Source organism: Ovis canadensis, chromosome 10, assembly GCF_042477335.2.
Source record: "Ovis canadensis isolate MfBH-ARS-UI-01 breed Bighorn chromosome 10, ARS-UI_OviCan_v2, whole genome shotgun sequence".
Classification (NCBI taxonomy): domain Eukaryota; kingdom Metazoa; phylum Chordata; class Mammalia; order Artiodactyla; family Bovidae; genus Ovis; species Ovis canadensis.
In genome coordinates this window covers 63340773-63362364 of record NC_091254.1, presented here as the reverse complement: position 1 = coordinate 63362364, position 21592 = coordinate 63340773, and the positions used below count along the sequence as shown (strand labels likewise).

General features: G+C 40.0%; 1 protein-coding gene across 8 annotated transcripts in view; it reads left to right on the top strand.

Annotated features, from left to right (window-relative positions):
- The window catches only part of KLF12 (KLF transcription factor 12), a 515262-nt gene that overhangs the window by 239417 nt on the left and 254253 nt on the right, over positions 1-21592 (top strand). For all 8 annotated transcript variants that reach the window (XM_069602330.1, XM_069602332.1, XM_069602333.1 and 5 more), the window contains one exon: positions 6438-6527. In XM_069602330.1, coding sequence (XP_069458431.1) covers positions 6438-6527 — 90 coding nt within the window. The remainder of the gene's footprint in view (positions 1-6437; positions 6528-21592) is intronic.

Genomic DNA, 21592 nt, shown 5'->3' with positions numbered 1-21592 from the left:
GACCTTGGACAGTTTAACTTCATTGTGTCTCAAATGCTTGGTTTACTATAAGGACTGAAAGTGAAAGTGAAGTTGCTCAGTCGTATCTGACTCTTTGCGACCCCACGGACTATAGCTCACCAGGCTTGACCGTCCATGGGCTTTTCCAGGCAAGAGTACTGGAGTGGGTTGCCATTGTCTTCTCCAGAGGATCTTCCCAACCCAGGTATCAAACCCAGGTCTCCCACATTGTAGGCAGAGGCTATATAAGGACTAAATGAGTACGAATCTCTTACACAGTGTCTAGTCCACAGCAGATATGCAAATAGTAGGTGTTATTATTTGTTTGTTTGTTGTTGTTTAGTTGCTTAGTTGTGTCTCTTTTTGACCCCATGGACTGTAGCCCAACAGGCTCTTCTGTCCATGGGATTCTCCAGGCATGATTTCTGGATTGTGCTGCCATGCCCTCCTCCAGGGGATCATCCCAACCAGGGATTGAACCTGTGTCCCTGAGTCTCAGCAGGCAGATTCTTCATGGCTGAGCCACCGGGAAAGCCCATTGTGTGTGTTACCAAGATATTAATAATAGTAAAATTATAGTTGTTTTATGCTACCTCTTGTTGCATAGCAGCAGATAATGGAAGCCTTGACTGGACACTATTCTAATCTCTGAGATGATCCTTACAACGAGCAAAATTCACTCACTCTCTTGCATTTCAGCCAAAATTTGGGAGTTGGATAAAACACTTGAATGACCTATTGGTTGAATGGCATAAATGCTTGAAAAAAGTTGTTAGTGTTGTTGATTTTGTTGTTATGTTAGAATTGAGTGAGAAAGGGTGGCGATTGACTTTTTTATGAAGTGGTTTTTTAGTAAAGCCTAATGCCAGCAAATTTGGAAAACTCAGCAGTGGCCGCAGGACTGGAAAAGGTTTTCATTCCAATCTCAAAAGGCAATTCCAAAGAATGCTCAAACTACTGCACAGTTGCACTCATCTCACATGCTAGTAAAGTAATGCTCAAAATTCTCCAAGCCAGGCTTCAGCAATATGTGACCCGTGAACTCCCTGATGTTCAAGCTGGTTTTAGAAAAGGCAGAGGAACCAGAGATCAAATTGCCATCATCCGCTGGATCATGGAGAAAGCGAGAGAGTTCCAGAAAAACATGTACTTCTGCTTTATTGACTGTGCCAAAGCCTTTGACTTTGTGGATCACAAGAAACTGTGGAAAATTCTGAAAGAGATGGGAATACCAGACCACCTGACCTGCCTCTTGAGAAACCTGTATGCAGGTCGGGAAACAACAGTTAGAACTGGACATGGAACAATAGACTGGTTCCAAATAGGAAAAAGAGTACGTCAAGGCTGTATATTGTCACCCTGCTTATTTAACTTCTATGCAGAGTACATCATGAGAAACGCTGGACTGGAAGAAGCACAAGCTGGAATCAAGATTGCCGGGAGAAATATCAATAACCTCAGAAATGCAGATGACACCACCCTTATGGCAGAAAGTGAAGACGAACTAAAAAGCCTCTTGATGAAAGTGAAAGAGGAGAGTGAAAAAGTTGGCCTAAAGCTCCACATTCAGAAAACGAAGATCATGGCCTCTGGTCCCATCACTTCATGTGAAATAGATGGGGAAGCAGTGGAAACAGTGTCAGACTTTATTTTTGGGGGCTCCAAAATCACTGCAGATGGTGACTGCAGCCATGAAATTAAAAGATGCTTACTCCTTGGAAGAAAAGTTAGGACCAACCTAGATAGCATATTCAAAAGCAGAGACATTACTTTGCCAACTAAGGTCCGTCTAGTCAAGGCTATGGTTTTTCCTGTGGTCATGTATGGATGTGAGAGTGGGACTGTGAAGAAGGCTGAGCACCAAAGAATGGATGCTTTTGAACTGTGGTGTTGGAGAAGACTCTTGAGAGTCTCTTGGACTGCAAGGAGATCCAACCAGTCCAATCTGAAGGAGATCAGCCCTGGGATTTCTTTGTAGGGAATGATGCTAAAGCTGAAACTCCAGTACTTTGGCCACCTCATGCGAAGAGTTGACTCATTAGAAAAGACCCTGATGCTGGGCGGGATTGGGGGCAGGAGGAGAAGGGGACGACCGAGGATGAGATGGCTGGATGGCATCACTGACTCGATGGACGTGAGTCTGAGTGAACTCCAGGAGTTGGTGATGGACAGGGAGGCCTGGCGTGCTGCGATTCCTGGGGTCGCAAAGAGTCGGACACGACTGAGCAACTGAACTGAACTGAATTTCCTTATAATCTGATACTTTTACTTTTCCTATAAAAAGTGAAAGTCACACAGTCATGTTCCGCTCTTTGCAACCCCTAAGGCTGTAGCCCCAAGGCTCCTTTTTCCATGGAATTCTCCAGGCCAGAATACTGGAGTGGGTAGCTGTTCCCTTCTCTAGGGGATCTTTCCAACCCAGGGATTGAACCCAGGTTTCCTGCATTGCAGGCAGATTCTTTACTCTCTGAGGCACCTGGGAAGCCCAAAAAAGGGTGATGCTTTTCACCAGTTTGTGTGTTTGCAATAGGGCTTCCAAGGTGGCGCTAGTGGTAGAGAACCTGCCTGTCAATGCAGGAGACCTAAGAGTCACGGATTCCATCCCTTAGTCGCAAAGATCTGCTGGAGGAGAGCATGGCAGCCCAGTCCAGTGTTGTTACCTGCGAATTGCATGGACAGAAGAGCTTGGCCGGCTACGGTCTACAGGGTCTCAAAGAGTCATATACAACTGAAGCAACTTAGCACACACACACGCATGTTCGCATTATAAACTCCTCAGAGTCTTTTCTGAACGTACCTCAACCAATTTGGTGCGTGCATCCTGAATTGCTACTATGTCCCTTTGATCATTACTGAATGTAACTTGGGCACGGGAGGGGGCAATTCATATTTCTCATTCAGTTCAGTGCAGTTCAGTCGCTCAGTCCTGTCTGACTCCTTGTGTCTCATTACCTGTAGCCAAACATTGAAGATTCATGATGTTTAAATGAATATGTCCTGCATCTTGAGAAATCACAACTAATCTCAGTAGATGTTTTTGGCTTATGAAGGGAAACCTGGTTTAAAAATTAGATTAATTGAATGTTGACTAGCTTGTTCTTTATTACTTAAATTGTGCAAACTGGATAACCCATATTCTGGAGGAGGGGGAGGAGGAGACCTGCATTCTGGGATTTGGAGGATTCCAGTCTACCACTCCAAATTGTAGTAGTTGACTTGGAAAATCATCCTTGTTCTCTGTTTTTTTATGGGAGATTATCAGTGAGCATCATTTTTTTTTCCTTCCTCACTGTTCCATTCAGAATACTATGAGATGCCAGGATTGAGCACAGTTGTTTTATACCTCCTTTGACTGGGAGAACTAGTATCAGCTGGACTGCTAAACGCCAAATCTTATTTGGCCAGTACGAATGTCTAGAGTACCATTCTGATCCAGTGCACATGTAACTGATCAACAGCCAGCTAATCTGATGGTAAATTTGGCTATAATTGATACAGTTTACTCAGATGAATTAAGTAGCATAGGTATATAGATGTGTGCATGAATATAAGCACAGGCACATAAATTATATAGGGTTGTATAATATCACAAAGTTTGTCACAACGTAAAGAGTACCATGTTACTAAAATTGATGACTGTAATTTTATTTTCCTCTGGGGACTCAATCGGGCAATTGGATTCTCCTGTAAATGCATTTTGATCAAGATCATGGCAAGATATGTTTGACAGCAATTTCAAATTATTACAGTTTGTTACATATTTAAAGTCTGCAGTCAATTGAGACTGTATGTATCTGATTTTAGCTTAGAGAGATAAATCTATTGTGTTTTGTTCCAAGGACTATACTCTTAATGCTGTAAAATTATCACGTTTTATAAAAACCATACACCTTGTTGGATGGTCTGGAATATGGTGTGATGCACCGAATATGTGTGTTTGTATTTATGCTAAACAAGGTTAGAATCATGAATGCAGAGATTAATATCCCTTATGTGTGTACAATATAACTTTCAGGCATATGTATGCATTGAATCTGTACTAGTTGCAAGAGTTTCTTAAAGATTGGTTCCTTAGCTGTGAATAGTGTTATTTATGATGTTTATTATGGCTGTGCTTTGGCTAATTCTGGACAAACCAGAGGAAGAGAAATATTTGCAGGGCAAACTTTATTTAAAAAGAAATTTTTTTTGGAAAATGTATTGGATTTTTGTTGACTTTTACATGAAATTGACATGTAATTGTGTCTTTAACACATCTAGAATTATTTGAGTACAACAACAGCAACACAAATGATATTGCAAATACAGTGATATTTAAATGTACTCAATGGAATATGAACGCAGTCAGCGTTTTATGATTTATCTGTTTTTAACTTCAAAGGCTGTGGTTAGCTTGCCTTTAAAAAAAAAAAAAAAGAGTTGATCACAGCCAGCCAGGAAAACAGCTGAAGTATATCAGCTGTAAATTGGTATAAAGCACTAAAAGGGACATTAGCCTCTAATCAGATTCTAACAGTTCATTAAACCTGCTTTTCTAGAATCGTTCTTTGTCTTTCCCCTCTCTTTGCAAGGCATCTTCTTCCCTTTCCACCTGGGCAAGACCTCCTCCGGGGTAGGAAGCTATATCAACTCATCCTTCATTGTCTACCAACCAAATAGCCTCCCAGAGGCTTTGTTAGGGCAAATTCCTGGTTGCTGTGAAGGACTGGGCATTTGAGGGTTGGGTACCTCTTTCCTAGGCTTCCCTGAGGCTGAGAGGGGGCAAGCCCAGCTGGCCACTTCCAACCGTGGAAGCAAGTGCCCCGTTGGGATTTGAGATCCATGCCTGATGTGTAAGCAATCCATCAGTCTCCCTGAAAGGATTTTAAGCTTGGAACAAATGCACTGAGCTCACCAGTTAACACCAGATTTCCTCCTATTCTAAGCCATGAGGGTATGAAAATCCCTCCAAGATACAGACAAATCAAAAGCAAACATTAAAAAAAGTATCCTATCAGTGTTAATAATATTGTACTTTTCTAAGAGAGGAGCATGACAGTAATTTTCTTTTTATTCCTTAACAAACTAGGTAGCATGGAATTTCTGAATGCTCATTAGTTAGATTTAGTGTAAATTTGCTTTTTCTTGCTGTTGGTTTCTCTGAGCAAATATTTGTCATGAGTGGCTCCATACATTTTATATCTTAGAGTATTTTTGTTAAACAAAAAAGAGAGTCCAGAAATGGGAGAAATAATTAGAGCTTCACCATGCTGCGCTCTGTTGGTATTATTTGGTAATAAAAGCATTTAATTTATGATGTGTTGAAGTGGGAGTTTTTATTCAACTGTCTGCTGGGGAGAAAAGCAACTCTATGAATGGGGAAAACTTGATGGTTTAGAAGTGATTTTAACCTTTGTCACCATGTAGGCAAACATTTAGAAAATGTCTTTTTTCTTTTAGTAAGACCACTTAAGTGTCATAGTTACATTCTATAACCGAGCAAAGAAACTATCCTAAAAATTCAGTCAAACTTAGTGATTTTAATTTCTGGGTTTAGTCAGTATTTGAGAGTAAAGTTGGCATTCTCAACATGTTTTAAAACATGAGCCTGATTTTGGCCTGAAGCAAACACTGATGTGTGGCTTTATGACTCCCTTCCTAGGTTTTTGACTTCAGAAAATCCCCAAAGTTGTGGAAATTAGTCGAAGATAACCTTGATTTAATCTTTTTATAAATGTTGTTGGAAATTCTCCTGAACCACATAGAAGTAAGGTTTTCCTTTCAAGAGGTGGCAAATGGAGCCAAACATATACCAGAACAAAAAAACAAATTATTGTTTATTCTTTGATTATGATTTCAGCTTAAGAATTCATTCTTAATCCAAGACTTACATTAGTTGTTTTCGAAGAAGGTGTTTGAGGTTGATAGGTAGAAATTTTCATTGGGTCAGGTATGCCACAATACCAGAATTAACTGTCTAGTGTTATAGTTTCTTGCTTTTAAAATTATTTAGACTTTGACAGGAATATGAGAGTATATAAATTATTGTGATCTGTTTTCTTCTTTATGGATTTCTGTATGCAATACAACCTCCAAAGCTAAAAGAATAAAGAAACTTGCCTTGCATTTCCTTCCACTATTTGCAAAAGCTTGATGAATTATTCCAGCCCCATATAAATTAATGTAAGGTTTCCTTACTCCAGTTTATTATCATCTGACCTGCAACCCAGAGGTCAGAGAATCAGACTGATTAATTCAAGTTCTTGGTCATTATTTCTAATGAAAGTTCAGAATGGGGGGATAATTGGTGGTGCGGGTATTCTCACTTAATTATACTATATTGTTAAAACGTTAGGTTAGCAGTACTAAATGTGCTACAATGATGGCAGATTCTACCAGATGTCCTCCGTTGAAGGCTTTATAGCTGAATTTCCCTCTCTCCCTTTTTTTATTCTCAGAATATCAACACCTTGGAGAACAGAATGTTAATGCTTGATGGGATGCCGGCAGTCAGAGTCAAAACAGAGCTTTTGGAATCTGAGCAAGGGGTAAGCGAAAGTTTCTGAAGATGCCCCACCCCTTTTTCTCTCAGACCCTGGCAGCCATTCATGTCCAGAGTGTTCTGAGGTTTGCAGAACACTTCTGATTTCTCCCTTGCTTCAGCTTTTATCTCTTGAGTAACAATCCTCTGAGACGGTGGGTGATTCTTACCCATTTGCAACCTCAAAACATTACTAACTTACAAAAGATAGCTTCCTAAATTTAGGAAGTCATAGTGACCATATGGCTTTATTTAAATAGATGCATGTTTTGGAAAGCTGTAACAATGCAGAGCACAGGGGAAGTGTTAAGTGCTAAAAAAATAAGATGCGACTATAACCTAAAAGTCAATATAGATGGGTTCTTCCAAGTTAGGAAATTACAGAGTACAGCTGGGGGAAGGTTTACTGTTTGTTGGATGGACTTCTCTTTTGACACTTGTGTTTACCCTTTCTTCGAGTTGATGAAATTTAGGTCAGTGAGTTTGAAAAGCACATAAAAGCAAAAGAAAGCTTGTTGAACAATAACATAGCCAAATGACAGTTTATGGCTACTGAGTATATAAAGACTAAAGAGCAGAGCTGGCTTTTTTTTTTTATAAGGATGTGGGTGATTTTATAATTGTTAACATTTATATTAATAGGTTCGCTTGTAAAAACCATCCTCAGGGCAATGTGTGGCTGACCACCTTTTATGTTTAAGGGATAAAGCACCGTCTACCTATCTTATTAAGCCAGCATTACACTCATGACCAAAAAAAAGGGCATCAGTTAAATATTTAGTCTTAATATTGTTTATGTATCCTTTATTCAAATCAAGATCAAAGCAAAACCTTAGCAACGTTTTATAATTGAACAATCAAAAGACATTTTAAGTGTGAGTAAAATCTCACAGGTTAAAAAAAAATCAGTGCGCATGAGTTCTTCTGGGACCCCGTTCAGAAGGTTAGGATATTGATGTAGCAAAAGGATTTCATAATGAGGACAGTCAAGGGCAAGGATCCTGATGGTTGCATTTAGAGGTCTTCCAGTAACGTCCCATTCTTGAGCACTGTGTGCCAGGCTGTGTGGCATTTCATAACGTGTTCTCTTCTGTATAAGCCAGTGTCTGAAACAGACTCCCATCATGTAGAGGGTTTCATTTCATCTTTATGTTCAGTGTAGACTGGAGAGCTCTGAAATGAGCATTGTGGAGTATGTCAACCGGAAGTACAACCCCACAGCTCTCTATGTGATGTAATGACTGATACCCAGAGATTCAAGCAGCAGGCCATGGTGGAAGAAAAGACTGTATGTCAGTTATTAATACTTGTTTTCTGATTTTAAACAAACCTTCAGGAAAAGTCATGTGTTCACCTGGATTTTCTAGCCTGACACTCAGCAAGTTAAATCCTCCAAACAGTTTTTTACCTTTATTGTGTAGCTTAACCACAATAGAATGTGTTTTATCTTTTCACATTTCTGTTTTCTTAATTTAAATGCATTAGCATCAGTTTAATAAAATATATTTCTACACGCCCTATGTTTAAGAAAACATACAAACCATAACATCTCATTTGGAGAAGACAGCATGATGGGAAAGTGAAAATAGTATATTTCACAACATTGCTTCTATTTCACAATATGTTCCTCAACTTGAATAGCAGCAAATCTGTTCAAGTCATACATGTTGAAGGAAGGCAGAAAACCCCAAAATATACTGTATGTACAGAAAACCACTTAGAATGTATTACCAGGGCTACTAGTCAAAGCCAGGATATACACTGTTGTCATGGTCTTGGAAATCTTTAAGAACATCTAGGTACTTCTCTCCAAAAAAGGCTTGCACGAAAGGTTTAGGTACGTAAAAAACAAAAGCCAGTATTCCCAGGGGTTGTACAGTGTGCATGAGAAACTCGTGTCACATTATTTATAGAAAGTATTTTTTGGTCCTCAAATAAGGACAGGAAAAGTTGTAAGTTCTAGGTTTTACTTAATTCATTAAAATCAATTTTCCTCCTTGTGAATGAAACTGATGTTGACATTTTATCCCTAATTTAGATTTTGTGTGTTGGAGGGGCATAGAAGCTGAATTTATTCTTTTTCTTAGCAATGTATATACTTTTCTTACATACATGGCAGATATAACTGCATTCTCTTTAACAGTAAAACTTTAAGAGAAGCACACCGTGCTATTTAATGAATTGTATTATGATTGATTATTTACAGCATATAATTAATTGTATTTAGTCATTTATAATGCTTTTAAGTCAGCTCTTCTTTAAAGAGACCAAATCAGCAATTTTAGTGAACTTTAATTTTGGTTCCTTTACTGAAGTATCTCATTGAGGATGGTGGGATGGGTGATAATAATGTGGAATTTCAGAATCTCAGAACTATTTTAAGGTAAGAAGTGCTAAATTCTAAACATGATCTCCGTGTTACAGAACTCTTTCCTTATTGAGTATTAAAGTCTGGTTGAAGTTTGATTCTTCATATGAAAATGTAACTATATTAGTGAAATTAAAATCACATGTATGATTATGGGCTTTTGAAAATGAGATGTTACAGTGAACAAAATTATAGAAATGTGCCTATGCATCAGAGCAGTGAATGGAAAGGGTGAAGCTGGTGTGTTGGTGGGTTTCTGTAATCACTCAGGAAACCTAGTTTTAAGACTTCTCCATCAGTGTTTAGGACAACGAAAGTGAACCTGGCTTTCAGGCTGTAGGCAGCACTGTAAGATCTGCTCCTGTGTACGGGCCCCCTGTCTCAGGGCGCTATGAAGGCATCTGTTCCTTCTCTCTTTCTTGCTATAAATAGTCCCTTCGGTCCCCAGCTGTCAGCTGGTCTCTGCATGTGCCCCCACCCCTCCAAGGAATTCAGGGCCGGATGAGCTCATTTTAGAGCTTAAAGAAAGACTGTGGAACAGGCCAAGCCTGGCCACTCACTTTACTCTTGGAAAACTTCTGGCTGCCTTGCCTCATCTCCTTAATAGTTTTATGATGTGTGTATGTGGTCCCATCTCTTCAATTAGATTGGAAGTCCTTAAAGAGCAAGAACTATTTTCTGCCTTTTTCTTGTAGTTCCTGGCACTTGGTAAATACACGTTCTGTGTAGCTCGTCCAGGCATTTTAACTGGCATAATGCAAAATATGAAATCAGTCAACAGCTAGTTATAAACCTGCTCTGTCTACCTCGTAAGGTTGTTGTGAACGTAAAGATAAGCACTGAAAATAAGAGATTGCCATTGGTGACAGCCTCCATCATGCAGCCATGTTAACTGAATAGATGAGGGTGGCTCATTGAAACCACTTCTGCGTGTCTCCCTTCTGTTTGGAACACTCTTGAAAGTGAAAGTGTTAGTTGCTCAGTCATGTCTGACTCTTTGCAACCCTCTGGTCTTTAGCCCGCCAGGCTCCTCTGTCCATGGGGGTTCTCCAGGCAAGAATACTGGAGTGGGTAGCCAGGCCCTTCTCCAGGAGATCTTCCCTACCCAGGGGTTGAACCCGAATCTCCTGCATTGCAGACAGATTCTTTACCATCTGAGCCACCAGGAAAGTGGTTAGTTGTGTTGAGGTTGCTCATTATTCCAGTCTCCTGAAATGGGACTTTAGTTTTCTCCAGGCTCTTTGGTAGTACAGCACATGCTGCTGTGTGGTCCATGGCAAGGTCACGTGCTCCTGTGATACACTCCAGGGGCCCAGCGTGGAGTGTGGGGTGACTTTGTCTGTGACCTTCGGTGCTTGTGTTCTCCTGGGACAAGAGCTTCCCAAATGCTGTCAGCCTTTGAATATTCTAATGTGTTACTGAGCCCAGGACTAAAGCAGGAGGAGGAATTCTGGAACTATTACACCCATAGATAAGGCTGTGTGCAGAGAACGGGCACCGCCTAAAAGACGTAAAACGTGAGTTTATTCGTGGCCCTGCAGCTCCCCAGCTGGAATGGCATTGGCAAGGAACTGCTCACCTCCAGGCCTCTGTGTCTTCATCTGTGCGGTGGGGGTGTTGAGATGAGGCCTTCCAAATTCAGCCTGACCGTCTTTAATTCTAGTTTCTTTCATGGAGTGAAAGAAAGGGAAACTTTAGTTGCTCAGTGGTGTCCAACTCTTTGCGACCCCATGGACTGTAGTCCGCCAGGCTCCTCTGTCCTAGGCATTCTCTGGGCAAGAATACTGGTGTGGGTTGCCATTTCCTTCTCCAGAGGATTTTCCTTACCCAGGGATTGAACCCCGGTCTCCTGCATTGCAGGCAGGAATGAGAGAAAGCATTTTTAATTATGAGTCTAAAAGTGATACTGAGATGAAAATGCCTATATATGAAAGCAGAAATGTGGTGACTTTACGGTGAGACAGGCCTGAGTTCAGATGCTTCCCTAGCCAGGGGCCTGCTCTGGGGCCCTTTTGGTCTCCGGTCTCTGTCCACCCAGTCCCCCTGACCTGGGAAGTGAAGCAGACCATCTAGCCCCACAGGAAGGAGCCTGCCCACATGCGGTGGCTGCTCACGGAATGTTCTCCTTTTGAGGAAAAACAGAATTAGAAAGGGCCCCATTGCTTTACTTTCCATTTCTGCAGTTCTCATCGTTATTGAGCACAGATTTCAACATCTGCCTTAGTTTATAATCCTAAGAGAGGCTTTAAGGTAAATCTCAAATCAGAAGCGTTCTTTATTTTAATTTCTATTCAAGCATGTTTGGAAAAATGTTTCAAATTCTGATCAGATTTTATCTTGTAGAAATACAGAATGAATGCAGAAATCAATTATTGTTTTAAGACAAAAATGATATCACCATTTGGTGTGATAATGGTATTTGACCATAATTTTTAAAAAAGGAACCCTTGGGTTTGCATACTTTAAAGATAGTTGTTGATGTTTTTACAGATGAAATGATTCAACAGCTGGGAATTGCTGCAGCAAAACAAAATGGGAGGGTGGATGAGGGTGGATGAGTGGAGACAGATGTAATAAGAGTGGTCATGATTTCATCATTAGTGAAGCTGGGCAGTGGGTACGAGGGCCCTTGTTTAACTCTTCTTCCTGATTGTATATAGGTTTGAAATTCTTTAAAGTATAATTTTTAAAAAAGCTCTCAATGAAAATATGACAGATACATAGTAGGTGCATAGGCATCAGAGGGGGACAGGCAGGAATCACTTGTCATTCAGTCACCTTCATTCTTCTTGTTCTAAGACCTGAGGAGTCTTCCACCGGGGTGGAGCAGAGTCCCTGTTCCAGTCACGAGCATGTTGGAGCCCTTGGTTTCTCCTCCTCTCTCTCCTCTTGTCCAGGCAGGTGCAGTTCTGACCAGTGGGCTGGTAGGCAGAGGGTAGTGGTATGAGTGTGGCTGAGAGAGAGGAGGAGATTGGATGTTCTGCCCCTTTGGAAAAAAAAAAAAAAGGAATATATTCGCTTTACAGTGCTGTGTTCGTTTCTACTCTACAGCAAAGTGATTCAGCTATACATACACATATATATCCCCTCTTTTTTGGATTTCCTTCCCATTTAGGTCACCGTAGAGCACCGAGTTCCCTGTGCTAACAGTAGGCTTTCATATCTGTTTTATACATACCACAGCCTGGGAGCTGGGAAGGGGACAGGTATGGCAGCAGAGGAGAGATACATTCCATTGTATCCTCCATGGTTTCCTACCAGAGAACATCAGCCCTGGTTGGACCAGAGATCCCTGAGTGCCCTAATTTTAGAGTTAGGACAAAAGAGAATAATGGTCTTTTCTCTGGAGTAGCTTTCGTAAACCCTTCTTCAGGACGTCCATAACAAGGTGTTGAAGGTATTTCTGTGTCACAGAGGACCGACTAGTGCCATTAAGCTGACTGTGTTGCCACTTCCCTAAGAGCAGAGCTCATACTTTATGTTTCTTGTTATTCTTCACCTTCCCAGCACAAGGAGTTGATTGGCAGGGCTCAGCCAAGAGTGATCAATGCAGATGCTGTTTGGTGTAAGTGGGAGCCAGTGTCACACTTTAGAATTGAGAGGATTTGGAGACAGGTGCCTTTCTGGAAAAGCCCCCAGTCCTTAGGTTTAATAAACAGATGAAAACAGGCGCGAGTGTTGTTGTTGCTGTTTAGTTGCTAAGTCGTGGCCAACTCTTTGTGATCCCATGGACTGCAGCATGCCAGCTTCCCTATCCTTCAGTATGTCCCGGAGTTTGCTCAAACTCATGTCCATTGATGGCATTAAAGATGCCATCCAGCCATCTCATCCTCTTGTTGCCCCCTTCTCCTCCTGCCCTCAATCCTTCCCAGCATCAGGGTCTTTTCTGATGAATCAGCTCTTTGCATAAGGTGACCAAAGTATTGGAGCTTCAACATCAGTCCTTCCAATGAATATTCAGGGTTGATTTCCTTTAGGATTGACTGCTTTGATCTCCCTGCAGTCTAAGGAACCCTCATTGTAGTTGGAACCTAGATTAGAGATTGGTAGTTACATTAGAATTCAGTGGCTTTAGAGGAAAAGAAAACACACTCAACAACACATCTAGCTTCTTTTTCCTCAGTAAACCACTATGTTTAATTTAACATAAAAGATTTAATATACATTTGTGTGTCAAGGCTTAGTAAGACAGTGTTACTTTAATGACTTCATCAGAAGAGATGAGAAAGCATTATAAAAATGCCACTTGCATTGCCCTTCAACAGCACCTCATTATTACCTCCCCTACTGTGGGAACAGGCGCCAGCATAGCTAGTAAATTGGTAGAATTATCTTAGACATATGAATTTGCTTATCATTTAATATTCTCTGATGACCCACTACTTGAGATCTTTTGATCTCTAGTCAAATCTTTGCATGTCACTACCTGGCTTCAAAGAAAAACATAGGCAGAAGCTGTGTTATTGCTAATATGACAAGACCATTTAAAAAAAAAAAAAGCAGGAAAAAAGTATCTATACTTCCAAAACTCACATTTTAGGGACGAGCTCTCTTCCACTATAGAAGCAGAGTTGGACTGATTTTTAATAATGTCAGAATGGCCAATAAATGTATTAATAGAAAGAATTGAAAATCAATGAGCTGTGATAGTAATTACAGATAGCACCCAAGGGAAATATAGCTGGCAGCCTAATCCCTTCCCTCGGGGCCTGCCCTGGGCAACGCTATGAAGTTGATAATTCTGCCCTCCTCTTTCCCATTAGCAATGTACTTTTTCCTTCAGCTTCATTCCTTTTCGCCCGCCATCCAGACACCCTGACCCTCTGTGCAGCGATGATTCTCTGTATCCACAGATGAGTGGTTGTAACTGCAGTCTCATTAGTTGAGGAGAATGTGAAGTGCTGTTCTTTTCAAGCGTTATTTGCATGTGCATAGGGTCAGTGCTTTGTAAAAAGGAACACATTTTTAAAGCAAACTCATGCTCAGAGTCTTTTGGGAATTTTGATTGGGGGAAAATTAACCTTCCCGAAATATTTCAGCTTCTGAATTATGATGTTCTCCTTCATGTACTAGTCGTTGTGGGAGAATAAGGAAAAAAAAAATCTGGAGCATAAGGTGTGTATTTCTCTATATCTGGGTGTGTTTTCTTGTAATAATATTTACAAACTGATGCATAGTCTCTAAGTGTCTCACAAAAATACCTCATTTAGCCTTTGGAGGACTTTTTTTTCTTGACTGTGAGGGATTAACTGCTATGGGTATTAACCTCTTACTGTAAACATTAGAAAACTATGCAAAATATATGAAATGTTTTCTTACCTAGTGGACAACTGTAATCTTTAGCAGTAGGAGGACAAAGGATGTGGTTTGACTCTTGCCTCAACCTCCTAGAGGCAAACAGGGAGGAGCCAGTATTCACACCGAGGTAAGCAGGCAGGGTTTGGAATTTGGAGAGGTCAAGGCAGCTAATTTTAAAGCGAGCAGTAACAGGAAGTAGCTGTACAGAGAGAGGGCTCTAGGAATCTTTAAACTGGTCCCCTTAAGGGTTTGGCTAAGTAGTGATCTGCCTGTGTGGAGAGGATGGCAAGGAAAGAACCAGGATGGCAGTTCAGTTCAGGTCAGATGCTTATTCGTGTCTGACTGTTGCAACCCTGTGGACTGCAGCACAGCAGGCTTCCCTGTCCATCACCAGCTCCTAGAGCTTGCACAAACTCATGTCCATCGCGTCAGTGATGCCATCCAAACATCTCATCCTCTATTGTCTCCTTCTTCTGCCTTCAATCTTTCCCAGCATCAGGGTCTTTTCCAATGAGTCAGTTCTTCACATCAGGTAGCCAGAGTACCAGAGCACTGCATCAGTCCTTTCAAAGAATATTCAGGACTGATTTCCTTTATTTTTTTTATTTTTATTTTTTTTTTAGTTTTTTATTTTTTAAATTTTAATATCTTTAATTCTTACATGTGTTCCCAAACATGAACCCCCCTCCCACCTCCCTCCCCATAACATCTCTCTGGGTCATCCCCATTCACCAGCCCCAAGCATGCTGTATCCTGCATCAGACATAGACTGGCGATTCAATTCTTACATGATAGTATACATGTTAGAATGTCATTCTCCCAAATCATCCCACCCTCTCCCTCTCCCTCTGAGTCCAAAGGGATTGACTGCTTTGATCTCCTCACTGTACAAGGGACTCTCAAGAGTCTTCTCCAACACCACAGTTCAAAAGCATCATATCTTTGGTGCTCAGCTAACTCTGTGTTCCAACTCTCATATCCATACATGACTACTGGAAAAACCGTAGCTTTGACTAGATGGACCTTTGTTAACAAAGTAATGTCTCTGCTTTCTAATATGCTGTTTAGGTTTGTCATAGCTTTTCTTCCAAGTAGCAAGCATCTTTTAATTTCATGGCTGAAGTCACCATCTGCAGTGATTTTGGAGCCCAAGAAAATAAAGTCTGTCAATGTTTCCTTTGTTTCTTCATCTATTTGCCGTGAAGTGATGGGACCGATGCCATGATCTTAGATTTTTGAATGTTGAGTTCTAACCCAGCTTATTTCACTCCTCTTTAACTTTCATCAAGACACGCTTTAGTTCTTCTTCAATTTCTGCCATAAGGGTGGTGTCATCTGCATATCTGAGGTTATTGTTACTTCTTTTTGGTAGTCTTGATTCCAACTTGTGATTCATCCAGGATGGCTACAAGTGGAACAGTTCTTGGAAGAGCTAGTATGGATTACTAAACTCAGTGGCTAAAGAAGAAATTAAGCAGAAATTGCTTTCAGTTCAGTTCAGTTCAGTGGCTCAGTCGTGTCCGACTCTTTGCGACCCCATGAATCACAGCACACCAGGCCTCCCTGTCCATCACCAACTCCCGGAATTCACTCAGACTCACGTCCATCGAGTCAGTGATGCCATCCAGCCATCTCATCCTCTGTCGTCCCCTTCTCCTCCTGCCCCCAATTCCTCCCAGCGTCAGAGTCTTTTCCAATGAGTCAACTCTTCGCATGAGGTGGCCAAAATACTGGAGTTTCAGCTTTAGCATCATTCCTTCCAAAGAAATCCCAGGGCTGATCTCCTTCAGAATGGACTGGTTGGATCTCCTTGCAGTCCAAGGGACTCTCAAGAGTCTTCTCCAACACCACAGTTCAAAAGCATCCATTCTTGGGTGCTCAGCCTTCTTCACAGTCCCACTCTCACATCCATACATGACCACAGGAAAAACCATAGCCTTGACTAGACGGACCTTAGTTGGTAAAGTAATGTCTCTGCTTTTGAATATGCTATCTAGGTTGGTCCTAACTTTTCTTCCAAGGAGTAAGCATCTTTTAATTTCATGGCTGCAGTCACCATCTGCGGTGATTTTGGAGCCCCCAAAAATAAAGTCTGCCACTGTTTCCACTGTTTCCCCATCTATTTCCTATGAAGTGATGGGCCCGGATACCATGATCTTCGTTTTCTGAATGTTGGCGTTTTAAGCCAACTTTTTTACTCTCCACTTTGATTTTCATCAAGAGGTTTTTAGTTCGTCTTCACTTTCTGCAATAAGGGTGGTGTCATCTGCATATCTGAGGTTATTGATATTTCTCCTGGCAATCTGTGTGGATCACAATAAACTTTGGAAAATTCTGAAAGAGATGGGAATACCAGACCACCTAACCTACCTCTTGAGAAAGCGGTATGCAGGCCAGGAAGCAACAGTTAGAACTGGACCTGGAACAACAGACTGGTTCCAAATAGGAAAAGGAGTACATCAAGGCTGTATATTGTCACCCTGCTTATTTAACTTCTATGCAGTGTACATCATGAGAAACACTGGAATGGAAGAAACACAAGCTGGAATCAAGATTGCCGGGAGAAATATCAATCACCTCAGATATGCAGATGACACCACCCTTATGGCAGAAAGTGAAGAGAAACTAAAAGGCCTCTTGATAAAAATAAGAGAGCGAAAAAGTTGGCTTAAAGGTCAACATTCAGAAAATGAAGATCATGGCATCTGATCCCATCACTTCATGGGAAATAGATGGGGAAACAGTGGAAACAGTGTCAGACTTTATTATTTTGGGCTCCAAAATCACTGCAGATGGTGACTGCAGCCATGAAATTAAAAGACACTTATTCTTTGGAAGAAAAGTTATGACCAACCTGGATAGCATATTCAAAAGCAGAGACATTACTTTGCTGACTAAGGTCCGTCTAGTCAAGGCTATGGTTTTTCCTGTGGTAATGTATGGATGTGAGAGTGGGACTGTGAAGAAGGCTGAGCACCCAAGAATGGATGCTTTTGAACTGTGGTGTTGGAGAAGACTCTTGAGAGTCCCTTGGACTGCAAGGACATCCAACCAGTCCATTCTAAAGGAGATCAGCCTTGGGATTTCTTTGGAAGGCATGATGCTAAAGCTGAAACTCCAGTACTTTGGCCACTCATGCGAAGAGTTGACTCATTGGAGAAGACTTTGAAGGATTGAGGGCAGGAGGAGAAGGGGATGACCAAGGATGAGATGGCTGGATGGCATCACTGACTCGATGGACGTGAGTCTGAGTGAATTCCGGGAGTTGGTGATGGACAGGGAGGCCTGGCATGCTGTGATTCATGGGGTCGCAAAGAGTCGGACACGACTGAACTGAACTGAACTGAACTGAATCTTGATTCCAGCTTGTGTTTCTTCCAGTCCAGCATTTCTCATGATGTACTCTGCATAGAAGTTAAATAAGCACGGTGACAATATACAGGCTTGACGTACTCCTTTTCCTATTTGAAACCAGTCTGTTGTTCCATGTCCGGTTCTAACTTTTGCTTCCTGACCTGCATACAGAGTTCTCAAGAGGCAGGTCAGGTGGTCTGGTATTCCCATCTCTTTCAGAATTTTCCACAGTTGATTGTGATCCACACAGTTAAAGGCTTTGGCATAGTCAAGAAAGCAGAAGTACATGTTTTTCTGAAACTCTCTTGCTTTTTCCATGATCCAGTGGATGTTGGCAATTTGATCTCTGGTTCCTCTGCCTTTTCTAAAACTAGCTTGAACATCAGGGAGTTCATGGTTTACGTATTGCTGAAGCCTGGCTTGGAGAATTTTGAGCATTACTTTACTAGCATGTGAGATGAGTGCAGTTGTGTGGTAGTTTGAGCATTCTTTGGCATTGCCTTTCTTTGGCATTGGAATGAAAACTCACCTTTTCCAGTCCTGCAGCCACTGCTGAGTTTTCCAAATTTGCTGAAACCTGGCTTGGCGAATTTTGAGCATTATTTTACTAGTGTGTGAGATGTTTTCTTTCAGGAGTTAATAATGTTGTAATAGACCTTCCTTTAAACAAGAAGTAAAAGGATAGGAAAAGATGTATCATGTATAATACACCAAATCAAAAAATCAGACATGGTGCCCATATTAATATTAGATAAAATAGACTTAGAAACCAGAGGTAAAATAGAACATTTCATAATCGTAAGAAAGTCAGTTTTTAGAGGGCTTGACAGTCCATATTGGTTTTTTACCATAGGAAACCCTTGTGGTGATGTAGCATTATCCCTATTAGTAAATAAAATTGCAGAGATAGCTTGTTTAGTAAATAAAATTGCAGAGATAGCTTGTTTAGTAAATAAAATTGCAGAGATAGCTTGTGTCAGAGATACCACCAGTGAGTAAAAGGGATGTACTTGGAGTTTATGTATTCTAAATCTGAATCTTTTCACTATTGCAAGCTGTCTTAGAGAGTTTTATAACTAGTAATCATATTTCATATTCTCTGAGTTCAGATAATTTCTACTATAATATTAATGTTTAAGAAAAATTTTTGCAGCTCTTATGAAAAGTTTTAATTCACTGCCCCGGTAAGTGCACATTTACCAATAGAAGTTCTGTGGCCACTGTACACAGTAGCCTGAAATAAATATGAACTCTTGGAATCTCTTTAACCTTAGCTCAGCTGATAAAGAATCCGCCTGCAACGCAGGTGACCCCAGTTCTATTCCTGGGTTGGGAAGATCCACTGGAGAAGGAATGTGCTCCCCACTCCAGTAATTTTGGGCTTCCCTGGTGCCTCAGTTAGTAAAGAATCTGCCTGCAATGTGGGAGACTTGGGTTTGATCTCTGGGTTGAGAAGATCCCCTGCAGAAGGAAAAGGCTACCCATTCCAGTATTCTGGCATGGAGAATTCCATGTACTGTATAGTCCATGAGGTTGCAAAGAGTGGGAGAGGGCTGAGTGACTTTCACTTTCACTTTGGTGAGGTTATAGAAGAGGAGAGGATTAAAAATATTTTACTGCATAATATATGTTTTAATATAATGGTTTCAACAATTTTACCATCGGTAAAAATGTGCAAAAATATTCCCTGCTCATCACAGTGGAAAAATTTTGTTTCACTGGGTGTATCAAATTCAGCAATCAAGAAATTGAGCAGAGCTGACAGCACATATTAGATTCACCTTCTTGAAAACTCTGTCTCTCTGTCCTGGTATTTTGAGAATCCAGAATTTCATAAATAACAACATAGGGATGTCAACAATTGCTTTTTTTTTAAATTGGTTTACAAATTATATCAGTGTCATCACTGAGGAAAATCTATGTTTTGCTACCAAGGCACATTTAACCTGGTGGCAGGTTTGATCAGTTTAACATGTTGCTGAATGGTCGTGTCTGTGGCCTGTGGAAAAATCTGTCTCTATGATCTGCTCAATCCATTTTCTTGTCTTAATGACATTTTTTCAGAACATTTTCTTAATTAAGAAATACATACTTCTTGTCAATCATAAATGAGCTGTTATGTTCAGATGACTCATAGTCTCCATGACCAATTCTATTTCCAACTTTGCAATTTCATTGTTATACTCTTGTCTTAATTATGCCTTTTCAATAAAGCCATGCAGATGTTGATTGATATAGTCTTAAAGCCTGTATCTACTAAGCAAGACATTCTTATTGTTCTCTAAAATTAAGATGAAGAATGTTCTCAAGTTTTTTTTTTTTTGACCTAGGTTATATATTTTTTACTTCCAAGTTGAAGGAGATTAATGCAGCTGTGGGTTTAAAACCTCAAACCTCCCTTGGCTAAGTCAGTTAAAACAGGGTAGTAGCATGAGTCTCCTGGGTCACTTCAAGTTATTCGCGTCATATAAAGATTCATGTCATACAAAGTATTGAAGCCCTTTAAAAGTGATTCATCAGGGACTTCCCTGGTGGTACAGTAGTTGAGTCTCTGTGCTTCCAATGCAGGGGATGCAGGTTCTGTCCCTGGTCAAGGAGCTGAAATCTCACATACCACATGGCACAGTCAAAAGATAAAAAAAAACTTTACATTAAAAAAAAAATCAATATATTGTGATATTTGCTGAAGAAAATAAAGAGGCAAATTGTTTGGAGTAAAGTATTTTCTATGAATAGTGCAAAGCCTGTTGGTACATTTTAGGGAGCTGACTGTCTGGAATTCATTTTTAGGCCCATATGTATAACCTATTCATGTACAAGATCATAAATTTTTCCCTCAGTCAATCTTGTACTCACTAAAAACTTTTGTCTTGCTGAAAATGTCTTGATTCTTCTACCAGCAACTATTTAGCAAAGGAACATGATTTTCCTACATGTAATTATTAATATGGTAAATAATTATCAATTACATGGTAAAACCCTTAATATCTATTATATCAAGTCATAAAATATATAGAGAGACATTATCGCTTTCCATTCACCTTGCTCTCAATTTGCTCTCATTTCCCTCCCACCAAATTTTATTTGCCATGGTGACTTCTGATTTCCACATCAACGTTCCATAAATACATAAAAGTGGAAATTGTGTCCTTGTCCTCTTTGGGTTGTTGTCCTTGGGGTATATTCACATTTCTGTGCAGTGTTTTTGACTGACGGGAATGTTTCTGAGAAGGATGGGGAACATTTTCCTATATATTTAAATTCAGGGATAGTAAAGGGTGTAGAATTCAGCTAGAATAATGAAACTATATATATCATCCTTAACATAGTACCCTATGTATTAAGTAATTATTGTGAGAAGCAACTGCTCTTGGGATTGTTGTTCATCTGAATTTCTCCTTAACTTTATCATGTAAAATAATTTGTATATATAAAGTAAAATAGATATTCATTTATTCACATGGATTTTGGAAAAACTGAACATTGGTGATGCTCTAGAGTTACTTTGTTTCATGTGACTTCATTATCAATTAAAAAATGGTACTGTGAATTTATATTTATACAATAGAAGTAATACATATTGATTTTGTGTTAATTAATATCTGCCTTTATGCATAATTTGCATTTAAAAATATGTCTTTAGTTCTGTATTCTTGAACTTTACTCAGAAATACTGTATCTCATTGTATGTAGTTAACTTTCCTTAATACAGAACTAGAAACAGTCATTACTGTGGAAAGCAATTGAAATGTTATTCAGAAATATATATGGCGATGATAGTTAAAGGAATAATGATTTAAAAATTACTTTCTGTTTTGTTAACCAAAACTAACTTTTTTCTAGTGAATACTTATATAAAGCATTTTATTTCAAACTCCTATTTCCACAGAGATAAAATTACGTTGCCACCATTCAAAATTTCAGTTGTCTTGGAAAATGATTCTTCTACAGAAGTACAGAACTAAGTATAAGATGCAAAAATAGTACATGATACGTAATGTAGCCAGTTTCATTAATTAATATCTTTTGCTTTTTCTTATAGGAAAAATGAC